Source organism: Nothobranchius furzeri, chromosome 7, assembly GCF_043380555.1.
Source record: "Nothobranchius furzeri strain GRZ-AD chromosome 7, NfurGRZ-RIMD1, whole genome shotgun sequence".
In the NCBI taxonomy this organism is placed as follows: Eukaryota; Metazoa; Chordata; class Actinopteri; order Cyprinodontiformes; family Nothobranchiidae; genus Nothobranchius; species Nothobranchius furzeri.
This window is the reverse complement of record NC_091747.1, coordinates 41,535,507-41,560,946: the sequence shown is the minus strand read 5'-3', so window position 1 is coordinate 41,560,946 and position 25,440 is coordinate 41,535,507. Positions and strand designations below refer to the sequence as shown.

Genomic DNA, 25,440 nt, shown 5'->3' with positions numbered 1-25,440 from the left:
TCACCTGCCCCTTGTTTACCTGCCCATGTGTTCCTCATTTGCACTGTGTATTTATACCTCCCTCCTTGTATCAGTCTTAGTCAGATCATTGTGGTCGTTTGTCATCGTTGTCTTGTGCTGTTCGTTCCCGTCCCACCGTTAAAACCATTTTACTTTATCTGAAGCCTGCATCTTCACCTCCTGATCTTCTCCACCACACATGGTCCATCATCTCCACACCCGCAACGCGACAGTATATTTGTAGCAACAAACAAAACAAAGACCTCTTTGTTGGAGTTTTAAGTAGTGCAGATCTTGACTTAGTGTCTGACTTGAAGCCACGTTTCTGTTTTAACGTTCTACTTAATGCTTTAGCTGAAGAATGTGTTTTTGAAAAGCATTCAGAAAACATAAAAAACTTGCTGAAGACGTGTTGAAGAGTGACATAAAACATCAACAGAATTTTACACAGCAGTGTGTAAAACGATGATAATGAACCCCCAGAAAGGGCTTTATGTTGCCATTTCCATACTTGTGTCTGCTACTGCTTATTTTATGACCTTTTAAATATACAGCGCTTTGGTCAGTGCTTTTTTTGAATGTGTTTATAAATAAATTTGACTTGACTTATTTTCCCAATGACAACTTTTTCTGTTTATTCACTATTCATATATATGTTGTTATACTATTCATTCATTAATTATTCTCACTTACCCAGACACTTAAACCTGTTTTGAGACGGGATACATCATCCATACCACACCACACCATACCATACCGTACCATATTGCACCACACCATATTATACCATACCACACCACACCACACCACACCATACCATACCGTACCATATTGCACCACACCATATTATACCATACTGCACCACACCACACCATACCATACCATACCGTACCATACTGCACCACACAGCACCACACCTCACCACACCATATTATACCATATTGCACCACACAGCACCACACCTCACCACACCATATTATACCATATTGCACCACACAGCACCACACCTCACCACACCACACCATATTATACCATACCACACCACACCACACCATACCATACCGTACCATACTGCACCACACAGCACCACACCTCACCACACCATATTATACCATATTGCACCACACAGCACCACACCTCACCACACCATATTATACCATACTGCACCGCACCGCACCACACTATACCATACCATACTGCACCACACTATACCATACCATACTGCACCACACTATACCATACCATACTGCACCACACTATACCATACCATACTGCACCGCACCGCACCATACCATACCGTACCATACTGCACCACACAGCACCACACCTCACCACACCATATTATACCATACTGCACCACACCACACCATACCGCACGGCACGGCACCACACTATACCATACCATACTGCACCACACCACACCACACCATACCATACCATACCATACCATATCATACCATACCATCCTTTGCAAAATTTCTCAATTTGATAAAAATCTGCTCAAAATTTTCTTTAGGTGTGTGTGTGTGTGTGTGTGTGTGTGTGTGTGTGTGTGTGTGTGTGTGTGTGTGTGTGTGTGTGTGTGTGTGTGTGTGTGTGTGTGTGTGTGTGTGTGTGTGTGTGTGTGTGTGTGTGTGTGTGCATGACTGTTCATCCTGTGTATCGCTGTGTTGCCCTGTGATGGACTGGCAACCTATCCAGCCTGTAACCTGCCTAGAGACTGATGGAGATAGGCACCAGCCCCCCACAACCTTGTGTGAACAAGTGGGTATAGAAAATGAATGTCCAATCCTAGAAGACAGTAAAGACAGATTTTCTCTTTGCCAGCTGCTATGTAAAATTTTATATTGTCATTGTAAGTGACATCACTCTTGTACCATCAGCAAACATGATGAGCTGGTTTCTGCTGAATTTAACCCTCTCACTGTCTTTATGGGGGACCCCGCAAGGAAAGTTGACCATTGTGCAGGATTGATGGTTTATCTCTTTAGGTCCACGTGACAGGGGTGAGGTGGTGCTCTCTCCTCACCCCTGCCACATGGACCCAATGGAGAAACCATCAACCCTGCTCAATGGTCAACTTTCCTCGCGGGGTCACACCCATTAGGACTGTGGGAGGGTTAATAAAATCCAAAGGACTGAGAACACATCCTTGAGGGACTCCTGAACTGAGTTTGATGGAATGGAATGTGTGCTCGCTGTTGTTTTTCAGACACTATGATTGGCTTAAATGTTTGTCAGATCTACTGAGGATAGATCTGAATCTCTAAAAGGGAGAAAAATATTCAGCTGGAGAAATAAATCTGTGTTGCCAAGAAAGAAAATTACAATAGATCTGTGCCTTTTGAAATCTCACATTATATCTAACCAGAAAATTGCCTTCCAGTTTTAAGATGTCCATCAAAGCATTCTCTATTTGGGAACCCAATTAGATATATGCCATATTTAGTCATCGGTGGTGCCAAACGTATTACAGAAAGGTGTCTGAATGCTCCTAAAGCTGCTCAGACTCTTCTGTCGTTTGATGAATGGGTAGATCCAAATTAAAATTGAACAGAAATGAGGAGATATAAATGAGTAAGACTGTAGGATGGAACATGACAGTATAAATAATACGAAGCTGCAGAGGCAGATTAGCAGAAGTGGAGTGTGGAGGAGTTTAACACAAGATGAAGAAACAAAAGTGGAAGTAGAGATTGAGATGTAAAGTTTGGCTTTTCAGCAGATCCCATATAAATAAAGGCAAACAGACCTCTGCTGGATTGGGCTTTATCACAGGGCCGTCTTTGTTAGCCAAAGCTTCTGTGCTTCTCTGCTAGATCAAAGCAACTCACGTGGGAACAGATCAGCTGGATTTCATTCAGACTTTCAGTCACACTAAAGCTGGATTTCTTTTTCTCTGAAATAACCAGGAAGAAATATCATTGTCACTCTGAATACCATGACTGTATACAAAAACAAACTTTCACCCAAGGGTGTCTTCTAAGGCCTGGTATGTCTACAACAACCTCCAGACTCCTGCAACTTCAGAAAACCACGTAGCTACACAGTGTGTGAGTGAGATCTGTACACAGGAAATGAGAGAGTCCAGGGTTTTATTACCTCCCTCACCTCTAGCCCCCAAATCGAACCAAAGGGGTTAGAAAAACACAGTGCCACTACGAGAGGCGAAAACAAAAAGGATTTATGCTTCCAGGTAGCAGGAATAGAAAACAGCAGCAGGACTGAGTCAGGATGGGCTGAGGGCGGAACTAAATCGACTTCCATTTACTAATTTGATTGATGGTCGGAAGAGAAAGCTCGTCTCCCTCGATGTCGATTGGCAAACCGATTTATCATTGATACCCAGTTTTGTTACCAGACGGGACATTCAAAGCAGCTGTCATTTAGGGTGTTTTTATCCTCCGACAACGAAAGGAAATCGATTTCTATCTTCTCAGTAGGACTGGCATTGTTTAGTGGTCCTGCCACGGTCCAGTCAAGAAAGAGAAGATGAAGGGAGAGGTAGAAAAGAAAAGGGGAGATGTTAGAGTACAGGGGAAGGAACCGGAGGAGTAGAGGAGCATATGGTGTCCTTGCAGGTTTATTTTTAGTTTGCCGCTCCTACTGAGTGATGAGGAGGAAGCGGCACTCCGTCTTTTCCTCCCTCTTCCTGTTTTTTCTGTTGTTGCTCATTCCTCTATCCTTCATTCACTCAGAGCTCAGCAGGTTTGCTTTAAGCACTTCCATCTAGTTGGCACCATTAGAATTAAATTGACTAAATTAAAGTAACAGCCAATAAGAATGACAACAAATTGATTCAGACTGTTCTACTAATGGAAAAGAAAAGAACTCGGAGAGGCTTTTTTTTTCTTGATCTGAACGCATCTTCGTGTAGCCATACATTAGCCGACGGTAACACTCATTAGAGCGTCATTTTGCTTCGTTGTCCAGATGTTGAAATAATGATGTGTTGAAAAGAGTGTGTGAATATTTGCATAAGATGTCCCTCTGCATGATCTGGTCACAGTAATAGTACACAGCTTTTATCTGTATGCATCTCCTTTTATTTCCTTTAGTGATACTTTAGTCTACAAGTTATTACGGTTTGTCTCTGAATGCATCAGCTTATTCTAAGAGGGAGAGTGGTTCTGTTTTATTTCAGTCACACTATGATTTAATTGTCCCAAGTCTAGTGTTTTTTGTGTGTTTTCTAGCTGACTATAAGGTTTAACAGATGCCAGAAACTGAACCAAGAGTCTCTTTTCTTGTTTAAAAGTCGCAGCAGGAAGTAGACCTGGTAGATTATATAGGCGAAACATTCAGGTCTGATTGTTCTGGGGGTCTCAGACTGTTTCCTTCAATTTCTTTCTGAACTAGTGATGATCTGTCGCTAGTTGTAATGGTAGCCCTGGTGATTTTCTTTGGTCGGTATTAAAATTGTAAAATTTCACCTTTATAACCATATTTTGTGATGGCTTTGTTAAAAATGACAGGAGATGTAGGGATTCTGCAGTGAGAAAAGGTTTTGAATCCTCCTGAGGTGTTGAGGGTTGAGAAAGTCTTTCCATATGATGAACGCCAGTAAAACAAGTTTAGGTTGTGATGAGAACACATCTAACGTCATCCGTTTCTGCTGGCTGGAAAGTCAGGTGATCAATTTCAGACATCTTTATTATCCTGACAGTATCATCTTCAACAAACAGAAACATAACTCCCTTCACCCTTCAAAGTAAGAGCCCCTGTAAAATACCCGTTTAAGTAAACATCCAAAGCTCCCCTCTGCTCATAAAAACAACAGGCTTAAAGGCGTGTGCATCATGTTTTCATCCTGCAGAATCATCAGCCTGCTTCATATTTATTATTTGATCATACAAACAGGCGAGGAACACCTTGTAGAACATTTTTAACAAAGAAAGTGAAACCACTAAAGCTGATGGGTCTAAGGTCATCTGAGAGTCTAGCATTACATAAAGACTTTTATATGTTGGTGCTTTGGCGACCATCCTTCAGGAGGTTACCTGCAGATAGTAGTGGGAGTAGATGTATCTGTGCATAACATGGGGACACTTTACTTTCTGACAATAATGCTAGATTCATCCTTTCCTATAAGATGAAGTTTGAATTGGAGCTGGAGAACGTAGAGACTGACTGAACTGTCGTAGTAAAGGTAATAATTCGTCATCCTCTAGAGTCTAGACCAGGGGTGTCAAACTCATTTTAGCTCAGGGGCCACATTGAGGGAAATCTAGTCCCACGTGGGCCGGACCAGTAAATTAAAAACAACTTCAGATTGTTTTCTTTGTTTTAATACAATCAATATAAAACAAGGCTGGAGCCTGAGGACAGTGTATCCAAAATAGTACAACACCTGAAGTGTACTTGAAAATTTGAAAAAAATCAAAAATCAATAAATAATAAAAACATTCCTTAGTGATTCAGAGCTTACAGATCACATGGCTAGATCAGTTTTATGCATCACTTAAAGTATATTTGACTCATTTTACTTTACATATTTTAGCTTTCACCAGCACATCAATATCAGAAGTCACATCCTGAGTGGTGGCCAACTTCAGAATGTGATTCAAGTTCTTGTGTGAGCCTTGAGCGCAGCTTTGTTTTATTTATACTCATTACAGAGGAAACTTGCTCACAAAGATACCGTAAATCCTCTAATACAGGCCGGTATTCAATTAAAGGCCGGGTCTCCAATTTTGGCCGGTGTCTGAGTCAGCGGAGGTAAATAAAGGCCGGTCTCTTATTGTGGCCGGATGGAATGTGGTAACAAGCAAGTATGAGCGTCTCAGCGGCAGGGTTATAGTCACCAAATCAACCAGCAGGAGGCAGTAGGAGTTCACGCAGACCCTTAATAGGCTTTTTCTTCAACGCTTTGTAACGCTACAGACACCCATCCTCTATCACGCTCCTACCACACAGAGTCACGGTGTCAGTTAACCATGCTAATTCAACCCGCTCCACAGAACACACATCACCTTCCCTGTGGCTTACATAACACTCACACAACACACAAATCGGCACATAGGAACTAGCAGAACGATAGGAAACACATATAACATAATACCCAGAATGCACCTGGCTTACAACCCCAGCCAGGTCATTACACTATCAAGTTCAAAGAGAACGTGCTGATTATGCTGCAGAACACTCTGGAGAGCAGCAGTAGGGGGTGTATGAACTACAGTAATCCCTCGTTGATCGCGGTAGATGCGTTCCAGACCTGGCCGCGATAGGTGAAAATCCGCGAAGTAGGGACTCCCAGCATGCCCCTCGCGGGGATTCCCTCCACGTCGCACCTACATCACAAACCGCGGCTATAAACGGAAGTCGCCTTTCCAGCTCACCACTCAGTCATCGTTTCTTCAGATTCATGATCAGAGTTTCCAAACTACCGATCAATCCAACGAACTATCAGCTCATAGTAAGTTATCTTACTTACTTCTGGAAAGCCCGGCATTTCCGTGTCACTTCGTTGACGCTCGAACGCTCGGGGGTTTCCTAGAGCAGCCGGCGTTTCACCGACGCTATCACTTCCGCGTCTGTGAAACCACGCTCCTTATTGAATTATCGTATGATCACATTCTCTGTGATCAGCAACGCTCTGTGCCAGACCGTAGGTACTGACACGCGATCGTTCATGTTGGTTCATTTCCTTTAATGTTTTCTGTCTTTTATTTGTGCCTGATGTGTATCGCTGCTGTGGAGCGGGGCGCATCAACTTGTCCTCCGACGCACAGATCACTGATGCGACCGGCAAGCAGGGAGTGCTCAGCTGTTTTCGCGGTCGGTAGATCTGCCTCCTGAGCACGGCCACAGTAACAATCAGGTGTCGCCACCTCAAAAACTAATTTAACACGCGATCGTTCATGTCAGTTCATTTCCTTTAATGCTTTCTGTCTTTTATTTGCGCCTGATGCGTTTCGCTGCATGCTGTGGAGCGGGGTGCTGCGGGCATCACCTTGTCCTCCGACGCACTGATCAATGATACGGCCGCCAAACAGCAAGCGCTCCGCTGTTTTTGCGGTCGGTAGATCTTTTAGAACTGCAGTTCAAAGGTAACTCATGAGGTGAATATATATGAACCCAGGTAGCAGTTTCTCTTTAGGATTGAGAGGAGATGCAGGAAGATAATAAACAGACAGGACAGAAAAATAGTCAAATAAAAACAAGTTAGTTTTTGTACCTGCTGGTTGCAACAAACAGACACCATTGAAGGTCATCAGAAGTGAGGAACAGAAAATGAAATAATTATTTTAATGTTTAGAGCAGCAGGAACTCCGAGAGGCTGCAGGCGCATCAGTGAGTTTGCAGCCGCTGTGCAGGGGGAGGGGGGGAGAGGGCTGAAGCAGGAACTACCGTTGTTAAAAGAAATGTGTTTAACTTTGAAAATGTGGGCGCAATTTTAATTGTCAAAAACTCCAGCGAACCATTAGTTCATTTTGCTCAAATAGAAATATAGGCCTGCCTCTAATACTGGCCCTCCTTCCAATAAAGGCCTGGAGCTTGATGAGCTTGAGTCAAATACAGGCCCGGGCCTGTATTAGAGGATTTACGGTACGTTTATTTTCACTCTACATTGTAAAGTATGAAAATAAAGTTTACACAACCATCTCGCGGGCCGGATTTAACCTGCTTGCGGGCCGGAACCGGCCCGTGGGCCGCATGTTTGGCACCCCTGGTCTAGACGTTTCCCAGCTCAGAAAACCCTTCATCGTTTGGTGGTTAGCTCAAAGATTTTTCTCTTTACCTCTTTACCTGTGTTCTTTGTCTTTATCTCCCCTGGCTTTGTCTCAGCCCCCCCCCCCCCCCCCCCCGAGGAAATTATTGGGGGTGAACCATTTTTTTTTTACCTCCAAGGGTAGATCAGTATCTTTCAGTGGGAGTGCATGCGTCAGCCAAAGACCCGAGGACGTCCAGCATCACTGCATCAGGTTCTGGCTTATGGTTGGATCAGTATTGATGCCTCTGTTGCTGTCAGTCCAAGAGCTTGTGGGAGGACGCGCGCACGCACACACACACACACACACACACACACACACACACACACACACACACACACACACACACACACACACACACACACACACACACACGCGGACTCCAAGGATACGGGAAGAACACACAGTTTATCTGTGAGAATGCAGCGTGATGGTTGTATGATGTAATGCAGCAAGATGATAAAATGCAGAGTAATAAAACAGATCTGAGAAAACATCGCCCAGTCCAGGAGCAGGATGGATGTATCCGTGCAACAATTTATCACATAAATCATAAAATATATTTAATAAATAATGTAAACCACATTTGATTCGTGTGTCTGAGATTTATCCAGGATTCTATTTGTCCTTTGGTTTCCTAAGTGACATGACTTTATGATTAAGACTAGGGATGCACCGATCAGGTTTTTTGCTGCTGATCACCGATACCGATATCATAGAATGCTGATCACCGATACCGATCACCGATACCGATCACGTTCATTGGCCAGAAATTTTCTACAACATTATAATGAGTGCTACAAACTACATAATCTGGGAATAAAGGAAATGTAACCTAATCTAAAATGGTCTGTATGACCCCCAAATTCCACTACCTCCGCTCCGCTCCGGTCCGCCCCCGCCTTCCGCAGCCACTCGCTTCCGAACTCAATTTTTACTGGTACCCGCTCTACAACGGCTCCGCTCCGGTGCGGAGACCTGAGGGGGGCAAACAAGCATGCGCGGGATTTTCGAGATCTTGCGATACAGTCCGAGCAATAAATGCGGAAGTTAGATCCAAACACCCGTTGTGTGGGAGAAACATCGGCATGAGCTGTTTAATCTGCCCATCATTTGTGTTGACAGATCAGCAGTGTTTGGATCAACAAAGTGTGACTACTTTGATAGTAGAAACTGTATTTATGGCTTATTTTTGTGCATTTAAACTTCAGCCGCCATTGATAGTTGTTAAAAGTTGTTAAACCTGTGCATATGAAACAAAAAACGCCTTTTGTTTATCGATTTATTGTGAAAAACGGAAATTGTGCTCGCTCCTTTTCCTGTTGGGCTGTTGTGATTTATGTCCATTTACTGCGGAGGTGCTCCGGCGTCCGGCGAAAATAGGATCGATTCTATTTTTGCCGGATGCCGGAACAGAGGGCGGCGCACGGCACCGCACTGCCGGAGCACGGCCGCAGTAGTGGAATTGCTCTGATTGACTACAACGGGACCGATTTTGCTCCGGCGTTCATGTCGGAGCGGAGCGCAGCGGAGCCGAGGTAGTGGAATTTGGGGGTTAGGGTTGTCACTGTGTGAAAATTTAACCTCACGGTTATTGTGACCAAAATTACCACGGTTTTCGGTATTATCGCGTTTTTTTTTAAAACATGCTACATTTTCACACAATTAAATAAACCCTGTATTTCAGGAAAATATTGTCCTCAGTTTGTGTCTAAATTTAGCCTAAAATGTGTTATTTTGTAATTAAGTTCTTTATTTGTTTACATTTTCCCCTTCAGTCTTTAAAATACCAATATTTGCCCATAACTTCTTATTTTATGTCTGTTTGATGTCATCATTTTAAAAATATTAGATCAGATGATACTCAGTACTCAAGTAGCCTTCTAATCAGATACTTTTTTTACCCTTACTTGAGTAATCCGTATATCAGGAAAATATTGTCCTCGGTTTGTGTCCTTCCAGTGAGCTTTGCAGATGTGGGAAAATGTCATCAGGCAGTAATCGTTGTTAAATTCATAATTATTCTCGGAGAGAGACCAACTCTTATCTGCCCCTGGGAGCCCCGTAATGCATAGCGTCATTTCAACATGGGGGTGTCCGTGACACGGTTTATATGCAGGTAGCGGCGCTGCGGCTGCTTTATATAGCGACTCGTTGCCTTCTCCCTCAACCCAAATCCTCGGATCACGCATTTTAGCTAAAACGCTAACGTTAGCTTGCCTTGCGTTGACTGTAGAGTTGTGGGTGATGGTCACGCAGATGTGTCATGAGATTTGAAGCGTTGCTGCCTTTCACAGACACTTTTTCTGCTCGTGCTGCAAACAGGATAGCCGTCCGTCTTCCATAAACTCCCTCGGCATTCTTCAAATATCTAAAAGATGCCTGTACTTCCGACTTTGTCTTCTTTGAGGGATAATAAATGTCCTCCTGAGCGCTGCCGTCTCCTCCTTTGACCATTATTTCAGCTTTAGCTTCAAGAAAGTTTTGTTGTAAACAAAGCGCGCATGTGCCGCCGGCAACTTCAGCAGATGATACGGTGGCTGGTAAGGGTCACCGCGCCTACACCGCAGCCACGGTAAACCCACCAAGATAATATAGTTTTTTTAAAAACAAGACGGTTATTATTGTCAACTTTTTTTCTTTTTTTTTTTTTACCGGGGTTTAGCGCTACACTGGTTACCGTGACAACCCTACCTGATCGGTTTGCTCTGATCTATTTTGAAAATTCCGATCAAAACCGATAGGGGCGCTATCGGCCGATTACGATCAAATGCCGATCCATCGGTGCATCCCTAATTAAGACACCATTTTATTAAAAGTGCATTAAAAAGAAGACATTTGTTTTAAGAGGAAGGTTGTCACAATGTGTCTTAGGCTTGACCTTTAACCCTTTAGCAGTGTTTGTTAGCAATATATGGCATCACAACGAAAGGTCGACAGATATCAGCTTTTCTATTGCTGATACCGATGCCAATATTGAGAGGTAATGGTGAGCCGGCGGCTGATATAGGCTGGCGATTTCATGGGCTGATTTTCATATCGGATATCTACATGTGTTCCACTTTATTTGCACTCTAAAGTGTCACTAATAATTCCAGCCGATGTACCAATTTTCTGAAGTTGAATCAGTTTTTGAACAATGAATTTAATCAACTGTTAAATCTGCTCAGTGTTAAAGGTGCAGGGTGTAAGAATATAGTGAGATTGATGTGTGTGTGTGTGTTTTGTGGTTAAGTGTGTAAAATAATAAGCTGCAGGCAGATGTTTTTGCAGTAAAGAAACTATAAAAACAGACTGCCACGAGTTCTCACCTTTAGCCCTGGCCTACACATGGCAGGAATTGTTGTTGGTGAAATGTCTGGTATGGGTCTGGTATGGCTTGGTATGGGAAATCTGGGATCAGGGATGCACATCAGTGTTTCCACTAGAAATTTTTCCAGCTGTGTTGTCGGTGGTTGGGTGGGTTTGCATGGACCATGTGTCTGATGGAGGAGGTTGCCCGCATCCCGTTTTGCTGCCGTGAAAGCAGTGGGAAGGGTTGTTGCACGTGCACCGTTTTGGTGCTGCGCGTTGATGTCTTTTGGAGGGGGTACGCTTTGCGTGCATTCTGTTTCGGGGGTGGCAGGGGTGTCTCCTAGGCTTGGCACTGGAATTTCAGCAGCGCAGCGTCACGGCTGAGCCTATGTAGTCGAAGCACTGCGCATCGTAAAGAAAGTCATTCTCAACAGTGCTGTACGGGCAAAGAGACGAGTGTATGCTTCTGCATCTGCTCCACATGGGAAAGACACACACATTGACAAAGACTTCTTCAAGCTGTTCTGTGCCTAGCGCTAGATATCTTCAGCTGTCTTTAATTTTTTTCAGAGCACAATGGCGACCAATCACAAGCTTGCATTCTCCGCTCGCTGTCTCGTCCCATGGATGTAGCTTCTGTAGAATTAAAAGGGAGCTTTACCTGAAAAAAGTAACGCCGGGCTGTGCAGGCAAGCTAACAGGCACACGAGGAGCGCCCCCGAATGAACTTCTGTGGTAGTGGTTAAAAATCCGATTTAGGGAAAAATGCATACCAGTACTCACTTGTTAGATGAAATATCGCAATATTTCTCTGAATCAGTATTTTGCCCCACCCCTATTGGCTGATGCAATGTTAACATATGAAAAATGGCAAATATCAGCCTGATATATTGGTCCACCCCTAATCACAACCCAAAAAGGCTACAGGCTAACTGCAGAACACACATTAGGTGGAGGTTTCTGTGTTGAAATCAGATTGTTTACCTCTAACTAAAAACAAAGAACCAGTAACGACAGGTGTTAGATGGAAGCTGCCCAGTCTCTTTTGATGTTTTTCCTCCTGTTTGAATCTGCTGGATGCTGCATCTTGAGCACTTTGTTTATTGTGTTTGAATATATCTTCAGCAGTTACATAACCAGTTTTCCAACCACCACTTCAGAGAGATAAAATAGATTTAGCTCAATGCTTTCACGCATTCCCACAGAGGGGGAAAAAGAGAAGAAGCTAAGATATCACAGAGCGCTCCTGCCCATCGGGCCACCACTAGAAATAGATGGCCGCCCACTGGCAGCAGCATCAACTTCCACGTGGGTGGCAGTCCACTCTTCCGCCCCCGCATATGAACACACACACACACACGGTCTCAGAGGTAAACAACCCCTCCCACACCTGGAGTGGCCTCCCACCAGTCAGTCAGATGCTGCTTGAGCCTCATTTCCATTAAGCTCAACAAGCGAAAATGTGAACTAGCCTGCTGGCTGTTCAGGTTCTCGGAGAACACTCGTGTCTCATCTGAACAAAAATACTCCTTTGTTTATTTTATTGCTGCTAGTATCCGTCATCACATTTGTGGGGGAGCGGTTATGTGATCTGGGAGGATGCTGTGGGATCTCAAGCATCTCGACCTTTGTGTACACTTAAAACTAGTGCCTTGCAACCTGCTGGACAAAAAACTTAAAACAGCTTTTGATCGTCTGAAACACGAGGCTGCATCCCGAGAGAAAATCAAACCAAATATACTTTAAGTTTATCCAGTCCCAGAAACTACTGGTAACTTTTTAAAATGATGAACATTTAGTTGACAGGAAAATGGAAAGGAAGAGGACTGAATTTAGTATTTGCAACATGTGAAAAAGCACTAGAAATCTAAAGTATCAGTTGTACTGAGAGTGCTAAAAGCAGCTGGAGTGTTAACAGGATTGAACAAAGTGAAAGTGACAGTTAAAGTGGAAGTCTTTCAGGAGACCAGTGCTATTTCAAGTGTGGTGACGAATGCACAGGAGTCAGCTGAGTCAGTTTCTGTTTGTTGTTTAAATTCCAGCTGTAGTGATTCAGTTTAGCTGAAATTAGCAGTAAAATGTTCTAATCTCCACATGTATTAATTTGTGAAATAAGCTCATAATCGTCTTCGCAAAGTCCAAATCCCTCCTAGATAAAAGATCCAGCACCTTTTATCCCTGTCGTTTATTATTGAGATGATTTCTCCCTGGCTATCATGTCGCCCGTATACCTGGAAAACCTGCATGCAGAAGGGTGGAGTTAGCAGTGATGCATTTGAAGCAAGTGGGAGAATTCAGCCTTGGTGACAGACTGTCCTGGTCTAGGAGACAGACGGCCCATATCAGAAATGCTACCGGTTACATATTTTGCTAATATCATGCAGCCCTGGAGCTAAATGCACCTGTGCTTGTTTGGTGTTTATAATTGACGCCTGAGCTAGCGTAGACATTTTACTGTGATTAAATGAGGCCTGTTGTTCTGATGAACTTTGAGAAGATGGATTGCTTGTTTTCTACCATTTCTGACATTTAGTCTACATCAGTCAAGCTTTCTCAGTGTAGTTACACCTTTAGACTTGATTTAAATGTTTTTTTTTTCTGGCACTATGTGACAGACTAGGGTATTATTAGGAAGCAGAAATACATGTGGCCCAGTTCTAAGTTCAAAGGTTAATCCTGAGACTGGCAAGGCTGCTCTGGTGCTGCATAAAAAGTCTGGAAGAGTCTGCCAAAAAAATACATAAAAAAATAAAAAATAAAAATAAAAAATTATATATATATATATATATATATATATATATATATATATATATATATATATATATATATATATATATATATATATATATATCAAATGGTTTCCCCGGCTTTCCAACTGATGCAGGAGTTTTGCATAAGGACCGCAAAGTGAAATCTGCAGCTAATAGCAGCCACTATAGTGAAAGGGTTTATTTCCACGGGAACATAGCGACACGTATCAGATACGCTCCAGAAGCGTAGCATTGTGGACGCGCCGCTACATTTACGTGCCTGGTCTTTTTTAATGCGTTCCAGAACAGGTAGAGCACCGCCATTCATATTGGGCCAGGCATTAAATCAAACACGGAAGCAGTGTGAAGCATCAGGTGAATTTAAAAACAAAAGACACGTGTACATGTATTAATGCTTGGAGGCACAGTCTGCATTCTTGGAAAAAGCCATTAAAGCAAGCTAAGTTTTGAAGAAAAAAAACTATTCAGGTCTGACCCCTTTCTTAAGGCTCCTCTAGAGTCAGAATCTGATGGCAGCAGAATATGGTACAACACCTGCTTGTGACAGACACACGGGAGCAGACACGCTGCACTGTTGAGGTCAGAGTTTCCAGAACCAACCCCAAAACCCCAGAAGTAATAAAGAACGGGAAAATCAGGTTTATGTGGATGCATTTCGTAATCTTTCTCCTCCCTCGTTGTCATGTGAACTGGTGAAATCATTGGAGTTCCAACTGTGTGAAAATCAGTGTAAAACATTGGGAAACTTTCAAAATAAAATTCATGTGCAGATTTCCAGTTGCTAATCAGTAAAAAAAGAACATCATTTCTTGTGAAACCTCCATAGTTGAGGTAAACGGAACAGAAAACATACCACAAACTTTTTGAAAACATGCTGCCGACTTTCTCCTTTCTTGTTATCGTGTGAACCTCCGAAATCATGCGTGGTGTTGTGGTTTTGTGACCTTGAAGGACTAGCTGTGTGGAACGTTTTCGCTCCCGTTTTGCGCCTGAAGCGCTCCTGATTGGAAGGGAGCTCGTTGGGTAAAACACATCTATTAGGTTACATGCTGATTATGCATCCGGTGGCAAGTCTGTCTTTTCCTGAGTTTTTTCTTTTTCCACGGCAGGGCACTTCTAGAAACCCACAACGGCATTCACCTTTAGTCTACTTACCATGACCACCGCATTACTAATGAATTTAGTGATGCACTGATATGAAAATTTTCTGCCGATATCTAGGGTTGGGCATCGTTTGATTTTGAACGATTCAGATTCCTATTGATTCCCGATTCCGATTCTGAAGACATTCCATGTTTTAAATGAGCCAGCTAACCACAGGTCCTACTTGATGAAATAATCTTAACTTCAACATGAATTTTAATTCTATGAACAACATCACCTTCATTTAGACAAAAACATGTTTTGGAGAAAAAAAGAAAAAGACTTGCAGCACCACCAGTGTGTTTGTTTCTGACCACAACCAAAGTCTGGAAGAAGCCTCTGGGATGAGAGGCTAAATGTCTCCAACACACCCAGAAACGTCCAGCTGTTTTCAGCTAAAACTCTCAGGATGATCATGTCCAGGATGACTGAGAACTACACCTCCATGCTGCAGCAGCATTCAGTCAGAACAGGAAGTGAAACTCAAACATACTGTAGCTGCTGTCAGTAACAAACTAACAGATTTTAAACATTAAAGCTCTCAACAGAAATAGTTTGAATAAATAAAATATGTTATTTATTATTATTATTATTATTATTATTATTACTATTATTATTATTTATTGTGGTAGAAGCTGGTGTGGTCCACCACAGAGAAGCTGCTCTAATATGATGACTCTAATTATTCTACAGATTATTGTTCAGCCTTCTGACGCTCACACACACAAGTGTTGGTGAGTGGCTGCGTCTGACTGCTGACGCTCCGTGTGTGTTTTTATTTCTGCAGTGAGACAAACTCACCTCACTCCATCCAGAGTTTGTTCTTTAAAGCTTCTATTAAATCAACCGTGTTGACGTATTTTAACAATTTTCCTCTAACTTCCTCTAAACTAATAGTTGGAACCGGTTCCAATCGATGTTCGATCCCCAACACTACCAATACCGATATCCGATATTAAGATCACAGTTATGGTCGATACCGATATACTGACTTTAATGCTTCTAAAATCAGCAGATTTTGTGTAGAATGAAAATCATTAAAGCTGAATTTACATTATTATGTACACACAACACACGCATTTACACTTTTGAGTAAATGTGTGTGGTGTGTGTACATAATAACGTAATAATGTAAAGGTGTTCACATGACTAAACACACATCACCCCCCTCACCCTCTGAAACAGGCAAACAAATGGAGACGAGATGGAAAAAATATCGGTTGTTAATATCGGCCCGGTTTTATTTATCGAACCGATGCCGATATGTTGAAAAATCACCAACATCGGCTGACACCGATATTAATGCCGATATTTTGTCCATCCTTAAATGAATCCGTACACACACCTGAATCATCCTCGAGTGATGCACAAAGATAAACACAGCTAATATAAAACATGTCTCTTTACACACAGCGCTTCTTTGTGCTGCTTTAGTTTATTTACCTCAAATCCTTAGAAAGGGCCAATATGTGGAAACCTGGCAGCTTTCCACACTCCTAATCTCATTCTGCAACGATCTTTGTAAATAAATAATTACTCCAGTGTACATATGTTTCTCTCATCTAGCAAGAGTTTTGTTCTCCGACAAGCTTGTGAGAATTAAGATTCAACAACACGAGTGTTGCTCGATCAGAGTCAGCAGCCCTGAGCGACGGGAACCAAGGCAGACGGATAAGGAGAGAGGAGACAAGGGAGGGAGGGGAGCAGCACTCTGCTCTTCTTGGTGTCTGAACATAATGTGTCCAGATCTATGGATAGTTCGTCCTAATAAACATTCCTTTAATCCCATATGTGTGACTTAAGGTGGTTTTGTTCCAAGAGCTCCCTAAGAAAGTTGTGCAACCTGACTTGTGTTTCTGCTGGTGGGATCCAAAATGAATTTGGCTGGAGGCGCCACATGTCCCTCTGCAGGCGTCTTCTCTGTCCTGAGTGTTTGTCGGTAGTGTGAAGATTAGACAACCAGTAAGTAGTTACTGTACTTTAGCTGAAACCTTCACAACGTTGGCTCTGCCCAATCAGGCACTTATCTCTGGTTAGACAGCCAGCAGAGTGTGAGCCCGGGGCCCAATGAGCCAGGCACTGAACCACTAGCTGCTTCCCTGTACAGCGTCTGTATCTCCAGCCTCCTTCAGGGTCAAAGTAGCTCTGATTCTTGTTGAAAGACATCCTTCTCCTCACACTCAGCTATCTCCATCACAACGACAAGACACCCAGTTAGCTTTTTTCCGGTTCCAGCTTCCTTCTGCTCAGCATCTGAGGAGGGTTGTGATGGTAACAAATGCAGCCATGCTTATCCACCCTAACCCTGGGCCTGCTCATGTAGAGATACCGGAAATAGTCCATAGCTATTGGCTTGCAGGGTGAGGTTTTGTTCTTTTTGTAGTTTATTTGACGATTTCACAAGGATTCAAACAAAACAACTAAAATAATTGCCCCAGAAATATCTACTTGTGCAACTTGGGAACACGTTGTGTTGTTCACGGTTGTACTAACAACCAGAGAAAGTGAAATTTGTCGCTCCAAGAACGATGTTTGGAGCATGTTCCTCGGACTAAGAAGAGTGTGGCTGCCAGAGTCGGTTTTCACCGCCTTCGTGGAGATAAGCAACGTAGAACGATGTGGCTTGAAAACCAAAACTTGAAAAAACTACAGCAAACTTTATTTTAAACCCAGGCTTGGTTATTTAAAACTCTGAGTTTGCTCTAAATAAGATTGTGTCCCACCTCTTAAAAAAAACACACGACTAACCTCATTACTTTGTAGGTGCTGATTGTGTTAAGATTGTTCATTGCCTCGCCATCAGACGTGACCAAAAAAGTAGCGAAATTGCTACTCTATATTAGCGTTACTCAGATTCTCATATCATCCTACCACCCCTCAACTGCAGTAGGCAGAGGGATTGTAACAGTGTCCCATTTGAGCTTTGTGTTCCCACAAAGTTTATGTCTTTAAAAGACCTTAAAAGTGAATTAGCGCAAATGGATGGCATCATCCGTCTATGATCGCCATGTAAACAAATGCCAAACAGGAAATAGGTTGTACTTAAAGAATCATGGGGGATAGGGATAAGGTGGATAGAGTTGGTTGATTTCTGCCATTAACGTCATGCACCACGAACACAGATCCTGAAGCATGAATGTGGAATAGTACTAATTTTTTTCTAAACCCCAGCGTTCCACCAAACCAACAAAAACACCCAAAAACATTTGTGTCACTTGAATTACCACCAATTTTTCCTAATTGGATTGGAAGTTTTTCCAAGCCCTGAATTCCCATTGTGAGCCACACTGGGGCTTGTGGGAGCTGAACAATGGGAGGTATTTTAGCTTCGCTGGGACAAAGAGAGCGCTTATGCTTGCATACTCATGGGCGGAGAAATAACAGACGAAACATAGGAATTAGAAACTGTTTATGTCTGTTGGACGCCCTCTTCACGACATTAGAAGAAGTGAGAGTTTTAGGGCTTTTAGGACAATTACAGTGGTAACAGCACCGCCTATGAGCTGTGTGAGACTTTTAGTTTATGCAAACGGAAAGAAAGGATTAAAATTAAAACTGAAATTCAAAATTGGAAGGAAAAAGAGAGAAGAAGAAGTGGAATCATGCCTGTCAATAGAGATAACCACATGGTTTGGTTTAGCAGGAAGATGTCGGAGAGCGTTCCAGACTCCTGAAGGTCCCGCTGACAAACCGAACGTCTCCTCAGCTGAACAGCGCCGACACTGGCCTTGCTTCTGATTTGTGGCCACTGTGCTGTTATTTGTGTGCGGTTATGTCTCATATCCTGTATTGTCATGTCAGGCGCCCCCTCCTACTGGCTGATGGGCTGCAGCAGCAACAGTGTGCACAGAAAGCAGGTAAATAATGGAGAAGAGGTTTCTGTTTTCTAATCAAAAATCCTGTTTACTTTGCTGTGAGCCCTGTGGGGAAAGACAGAGCAGGAGGTACATCGGATCATAAATCTTCTGTGCCTCGCCGCTTCTACTTTGTCTTCCCCTCTTTATCGCTCTCTTTTCCCTTTCTTCTCGGCTGCAATAGCTCGTTAGCAGCAACCTTGACCTGTCCTGGGCCGAGAGTCCGTAAAGCTGCTGCAGCCTTAGGTCACTTAACACGCGAGAAAACAAAGCAAAACGGTTAACGTTAGTTTTTTTACTTCAAATATAACTTTGATGCTTTAAATAGAAACTCAAAATGATTTCATGTTATGATAAACAAGCAAAATATGAGACTTCTGAATCACCCGATGATACAGCCTCACCTTTGCACACACACATGCAGGCACGCGCGCACACACACACACACACACACACACACACACAGCATGATGTTTCCCTGAGTGTGTGTATCTCACACACGCCCTGCTGCGCTACGTGTCATGCATTGTTTATGTATCTTCTATTTCCTACTTTGCTTTTGTGTTTTGGTCTCAGAAACAGCTCCTGACAGGGAGATGATGTTATAAATGCCTGGGTCAAAGGTTACGCTTGTATAATTCATCTTCTCCATCTCCTCCGGTCACACCAACACAGAAACATCAAGCGAGATAAATCGTCTCCAGCCTTATCATTTTACTCGCCTTCCATTTTCCCCCTCTTCATGTAGATTTGTCTCCAAACACCCTCTCTCCTCATTTCCCTTCACCTTTCTTTTTTCAAACTTCTGAGCTCATCCATGCTGAAATCCTTTTCTCATCTTCTCTAGCATCCCATAACTTTTCCCTCTCGCCTTCATTCCACTCCTTCTCTGAACTGCTCATTCACTCTTTCTCTTTCATCCTTCTCCATCTCCCTAATCTTTCTCCCGTCTTTAACATTTTGCACGTAGTGTTTGTGAAGCTTTCAGCTGATAATTAGTTTGTTTTTAGTCCTCGGGGCCGGAGTGACACCAAGTCCACAATGTTAGTTACACAAGCGACTGAAACAAAGTGACAATGTTGACCTCGAATGGATCCGTGGGGCGCAAGGGCTGAGTCAAGACAGGGATGGAAAGTGATGGAGACAGTCCTTCACTCCACTTGAGCAGCTGCTCATCAGACCTTTGCTGCAGTTTATTTACACATGAAGGAACACTCAACAGCTCCTACTGGATCGTTTTGTAGAGCTTCTTTAAAGATAATTAGATGAGTGTGTTAATGTTTTATGAATCTTGATTTGTTCGGAGTCCTCGATCAGACGATGGAGGTTAAAAAGGAGCTTCTATCAGCTAAAAATAGACATTTCACACATCATTTATAAGCTTACCTTTTTGGTGTCAAGGATTAAATATATTCATCCATCTGGTTTCTGCTGACTATCCTAGATCAGGTGAAGATCCCAGAGGGAGATCCTCCTGGGGGATCTGAAGGTGTTCCCTGTCCAAATAGGAAGTATTATCCCCCCAGTGAGTTCTGAGTCTGTCTGGGGTGCGCCTACAAGTAGAGTGTTCTCACAAAACCTCCAGAGGGGGTGAGCTGGGGGCTTTCTAATTAGCGCTGCATGATATTGGGGACATGAGTACTGGTCGAGGTCACCCATTGAGGTGGAAGCTCTTCTCAGTTTATTGGAAGACTTTGTGATATTGATGAATTTTCAAACAATGTGCAGCCTTGATTGTAGCCCTAGCTTCAGCCCTAACTCTACCATCTACCAGAACCCTAATCAGTCTCCATTTCAGCTTAGACCAGGGTCTTTTGTTCATGATCTCAACCTTGTACTTGTAGGTGATGGTTCCAACCGGACCTCTACCCCTTCCTCTCTACAGACCACACCAATGCTCCCCCGCCCAGTTCTCCATCCATCTTTCACCAACAAAACACAAAGAAGTCAGAACTTCCCTGGGACAAAGGTTTGGTCCCAACATGGAGGAAGCATTCCACTTTTAATTCCAGTAGGGAACCATGATGTCAGACTCAGAGGGTGACAGTCTTGTATTGTGTTAGCTTTAATTATAGGAGCCTGTCTTCAGTGTCTGCTATGATTAAATGATGCCACCTTTTTTTTTTGGGTGCTAACTGTAAATGACAGTCATTTGTCATCAGCTGGTCCCGCTGTGAGACAGATGTTGGGGTGTTTAAAACTCCCTCACTCCCACTGTTATTACAGGTTTTCACCACAAGTCATTCCTAAATCACAGAGCCGTATCTGTCTGTGCTTTGCACCTCCATTTCTCTCGCTCTAACTTTATTTGATATAAACTTCGTCTCCAGACACTTGTTCGGTGTTACAAGCTTGCATAAATTCTCGGTTTGCGTTCGAAGACTTTGGCGGAGTCGTGAAGCTTTCCCTGCAGGAAGCCTTGTGCTGTAGAGGGTTTTCTATCAAGCCCTTAAAGACTCGCTGACATTTATGAAGTCAAATATCACTCACAGGGTCCACATTAAAGCCCTTTCTGTGTGCCGGACCGCTTCGTAAATTCTTAAGTGTTGCACTCTACCTGCTTGGGACTGATATGAGTCGGATGGGTTATTCATGTGACACATTTGCAGCTGATAAGTGTCTCATTTTACTTGGAATTGCGATGAATAAGTGATGCTCTTTTCCATTTTTGTCGGGTGTGATGAGAGAATGGGGGAAAAGGTAGAAGTGAAGCGAGGCAGCATGCATCTGACCATCGTAGTTCTGAGTTTATGTTATTCATCATTAAATGACTGGATGGAGAACAGAAACAATGAGTTTCCATTTATTACAAGGAAGAGAAACGCTTCTTTGATGTTCAGCGCTGAGATATTAGATGAGATCTCCACAAACTGGGTGCCACCATTAATAATATCCATCAGTAATTGCACCGTGATTGGGTTATTTATGGGTCTGTTCTGAAACCTTTTCCCCTCCTGAGACATGGTTGAAAGAGTTGCCTCGGTTAAAAGGTCAATCCTGGAGTTTTCATTGTCTCAAGACAAACTGACTGGATTATTTGTGCTCAGCAAAGCATTTCTTGTTCACATGTTCATACGAAGATGTGTAGTAAAGATGTAGCCTGTCATAGCACCACGGTCGACTCACTAGAGTTGTAGAGAGTGAATCAACGATTCTCCAAAGCTCCTTTCTTCCATAAGCCAGAACAACACTTGGCAGTAATCTGAGAACTAATCTGGCTCTGCCAACCAGAACAGGTGCAAACCTGACGAGCTGCAAGGTAACAAAAAGTGAAAAATAAGCTGAGGCTGCCCAGGGTTTTTCTTCATTTCTGTTTGCTGGTGAGAGGATGTAAGATGCTACCAGAGTGTTTGTTGCCAGATCCTCTCTCACTCCCTCCATTTCTCTGTTTCTAGGTAACGATTTGTTCTTGGTGGCTATCCACGAGCTCGGCCACGCGCTCGGCCTGGAGCACTCCAACGATCCCACAGCCATCATGGCTCCGTTCTACCAGTATATGGACACGGACAACTTCAAACTACCCCTGGATGACCTGAAGGGGATCCAGAACATTTACGGTGAGGCCGGTGGTGGCTTTGTAGCGCTTAAAGTAACGCTGTCAAACCGACATGGCAGGCAAATCTGAAGCAAATCTGTGCGTGATTAGAAATAATGTGGTTGTTGTGGTGAGCTAAAAACTACTTTCATTATATGAGAGAGCCAACAACATATTGTCACAATGTCTGTGCGACTCTTCAGTTTGCTGCAGATGGTGAATTATAACAATTACATTAACGTTATAATAAATTCTGGGTCTACACCTCTCATCTCTAGATGCCGTTGTAGCATGGTCATTCTGACAGTTACATTATTTCTTAAAATGTGTGTATTTCAGTGGTCTTTTTAGTGTTTTAAAGAACTTAGTTAAAACAAAACATCAGCGTTTGGTCTCTTGTCTACAAACGGGTTAGCTCAAACTATTAGCTAATCCAGAATTTACAACTATGTGTTTTTCAGTTCATTTTGCTTTTGTAGCTCAAATTATTTCTAATCTTAAAGCAACTAATTTACTAACGATGTAAGAAAATATTGATATGGCAACATATCGTGATATCTTTTCCAGCGATATTATATCGATATTTAACTCATTCGCTGCCAGCGTTTCTCACCGTTTTTACTGTTTTTCTAAGAGTCACAGAACGTTGCGCGCTAGGATGATGTCGACGCCAAAACAACCAAAACAAAACGGAGACTCATCTCTTACATCAGAAAGAATCTGTGCGTTTCGAGCGTTATCCGTTCTTTCGTAATCCGTTGTTGAATTGCGATCGGCAGAAGCTTTTCCGGTTCACGCCTTACTTTTTTTACAGCAGCGACCCAAAACGATCTCCTAACACATGGATGTTCTGCTTCCTGATCACATGACGTGTGACGTATGCGGATGAAGATCGGTTTTGGAGCTGAGATGTTTGTTCTCACAGTGCGGGGGCTCGTTCCGATGCCCACACAGTAAAAAAAAAAAAAAAAAAAGCAGATGATGACTTTAGTCATGTTAAGTATCAGTTTGGACTGTTTATTGAATATTCCTACAATAAATTCAGTCTAAAAAATTCGCTGATAACGTCTGACTGAATGTATCACAATGTATTGGGATACATTGTATCGTCTCCCCTGTATCGTGATACGTATAGTATCGCCAGAATTTCACTAATACACATACAGTACTTAATATTTACTATTTCTGCACATTTGAACAAACTCAGTTTCTCACAATATTAAACACAAACATGAGGTTGTGGTTTATTTTAGAGACCAGGTGGATTAGGCCCAAGAGACATTAAGGTTTCCTAATCTGTGCCGAGTCGGAGGAGGGGAGTTTTTTTTTTTTTACCATGCTACATGTTTCAGCTGGTGTGACTGACACCAGGTAACTGTACACCCTCTCTAAAACCACCTGTTGTATTAAATCACTAGAAATAAATCCATGCACGAGACAAGTGGAGATGGGAAGCTGTAGTGGCCTCTTCTGTCCAAGCAATCCAAACTTTATGTTTATGTAATAAAAATTACTTGTTGAGGAGTTTGTAGCAACAAAATGTTATTTAATCTGCTGCAGAGTCCAACTCAGTTGTGATTTGTAAAGCTCCTGCCTTCCAGAGCTGCTCCTCTTCAGGGTCACACTTGATTTTGTAGCCGTTAAAATCCCTGGATTTACTCCTCTAGGGCGCACACAAAGCTGTGCTCATAAAAGCAAACAGCGACCTAAAAAAATGATCCTCCACTTTTAAAAATACTTTATATTAGGCCTAAAATAATGACGTCTAAAGGAAGTATCTTATGGTTGGAATAATATTTTATCTCTTCTAATCCATTTAAAGCAGATAATCTCTGATTAATCACAGATTAAGCCTTCAGTTTGTAATTTCCTCGCTGCGGCAGCACCTATAGAGCACCGTGCTCCCTGGCACACATTTGGAGCTGACAGACTGATTGCTGAGCACTTTGTCTCCTCACAAAGCTGATGGAGCTCCAGGGCACTAGTGTGAAATTTAATTTAACGGTAAAGGATTTATGTAAGCACCAGCGTATTTCCAGTTTTCTCAGAGAAGAATAAAAAGAGCAGCGGTGCGAGTGGCCTCAGACGACGCACGTGCTCTCGCTGAGATGTTGATGAGGACTCCTCGTCAGTGAAACGTTTTTATCTCAGAGCTGGTGTCGGTTAAACCTCTGATTTGTGAGGAGGTAAGTGATGGCATGGTCAGTTACAGCTGTCGCCATTGTAAACCAGTCCCTCTACACACACACACACACACACACACACACACACACACACACACTCCAAAGAATCTGCCATCTGCCTACATGATCGGGGCACATCCCTCTGGGAATGAAAGACCCGGGCAAGCGATCAGATCTCTCCTCATCCCTCTCATGTTTTACTTGTCTCCTCTCCACTCCCCCCCTCTTCTCCTGCCGTACCAAGAGTTGAAGAGCAGGACAAGTGATGGCAGCTCCTCTCTGCAGCCAACCTCCTTTTTTCCCTTTTAGCAACACCGATGCTAGTTAGAGACCAAAACAGGGGACGAGATGGGAGGCGCACAGATGGGTTAAAAGGTGCCGGACTCGAGTAGAACGATGATGTGTTGACAGAGAGGTTTAATGAGAGAGTGAAGGGTACGGGAGCTGAGACGAGAAGGAGGAAACATTAAGATCTTTTATTTATAGTCCGAGGGAGTCTGGAGAGTAAAACAAGGAATTGTGGGAGGAAAGTTTTGACTCGGGCTGAGTGAGCTTGGTGTTGAGGAGAAATGGCATCTTGGACGTGTAGCTGTGCTGTTTCTCTTTCTCACCCCAGAGCTTAGGCCTTGACTCTGTAGGGGGGAGATGCCTGGTGGTTGTTTTTACTCCTCAGATAATTTATATTCTTTTTACGAACACATTCAGCAGAAAACATCTTTTAAAAAACTAATAAAAGCTCTAGCGACCTAGAAGTCGTCATGAACCATAACAACAGATCAACTAAGGAAGCAATAGCTCGTCCTTTCAACTCTTAGAGGACAAAAAATGGTACATTCATAGGCGTCATTTTAACCAGGGACGCCGGGGACATGTCCCCGGCAAAATTTGTGATTGGCAGCTGTGCCCCCCCCCCCCCACTTTAAAAAAAACCTGCCTTTATTGTCC

The 25,440-nt window shown here is 43.0% G+C and overlaps 1 protein-coding gene across 3 annotated transcripts in view; it reads left to right on the top strand.

Annotated features, from left to right (window-relative positions):
* The window catches only part of LOC107382684 (matrix metalloproteinase-16), a 102,455-nt gene that overhangs the window by 44,912 nt on the left and 32,103 nt on the right, over positions 1 to 25,440 (top strand). For all 3 annotated transcript variants that reach the window (XR_008565989.2, XM_015954934.3, XM_015954933.3), the window contains one exon: positions 22,173 to 22,334. Coding sequence is in view for 2 of the 3 variants with exons in the window: in XM_015954934.3 (XP_015810420.1) it covers positions 22,173 to 22,334 (162 nt within the window). In the remaining variant the exon portion in view is untranslated. The remainder of the gene's footprint in view (positions 1 to 22,172; positions 22,335 to 25,440) is intronic.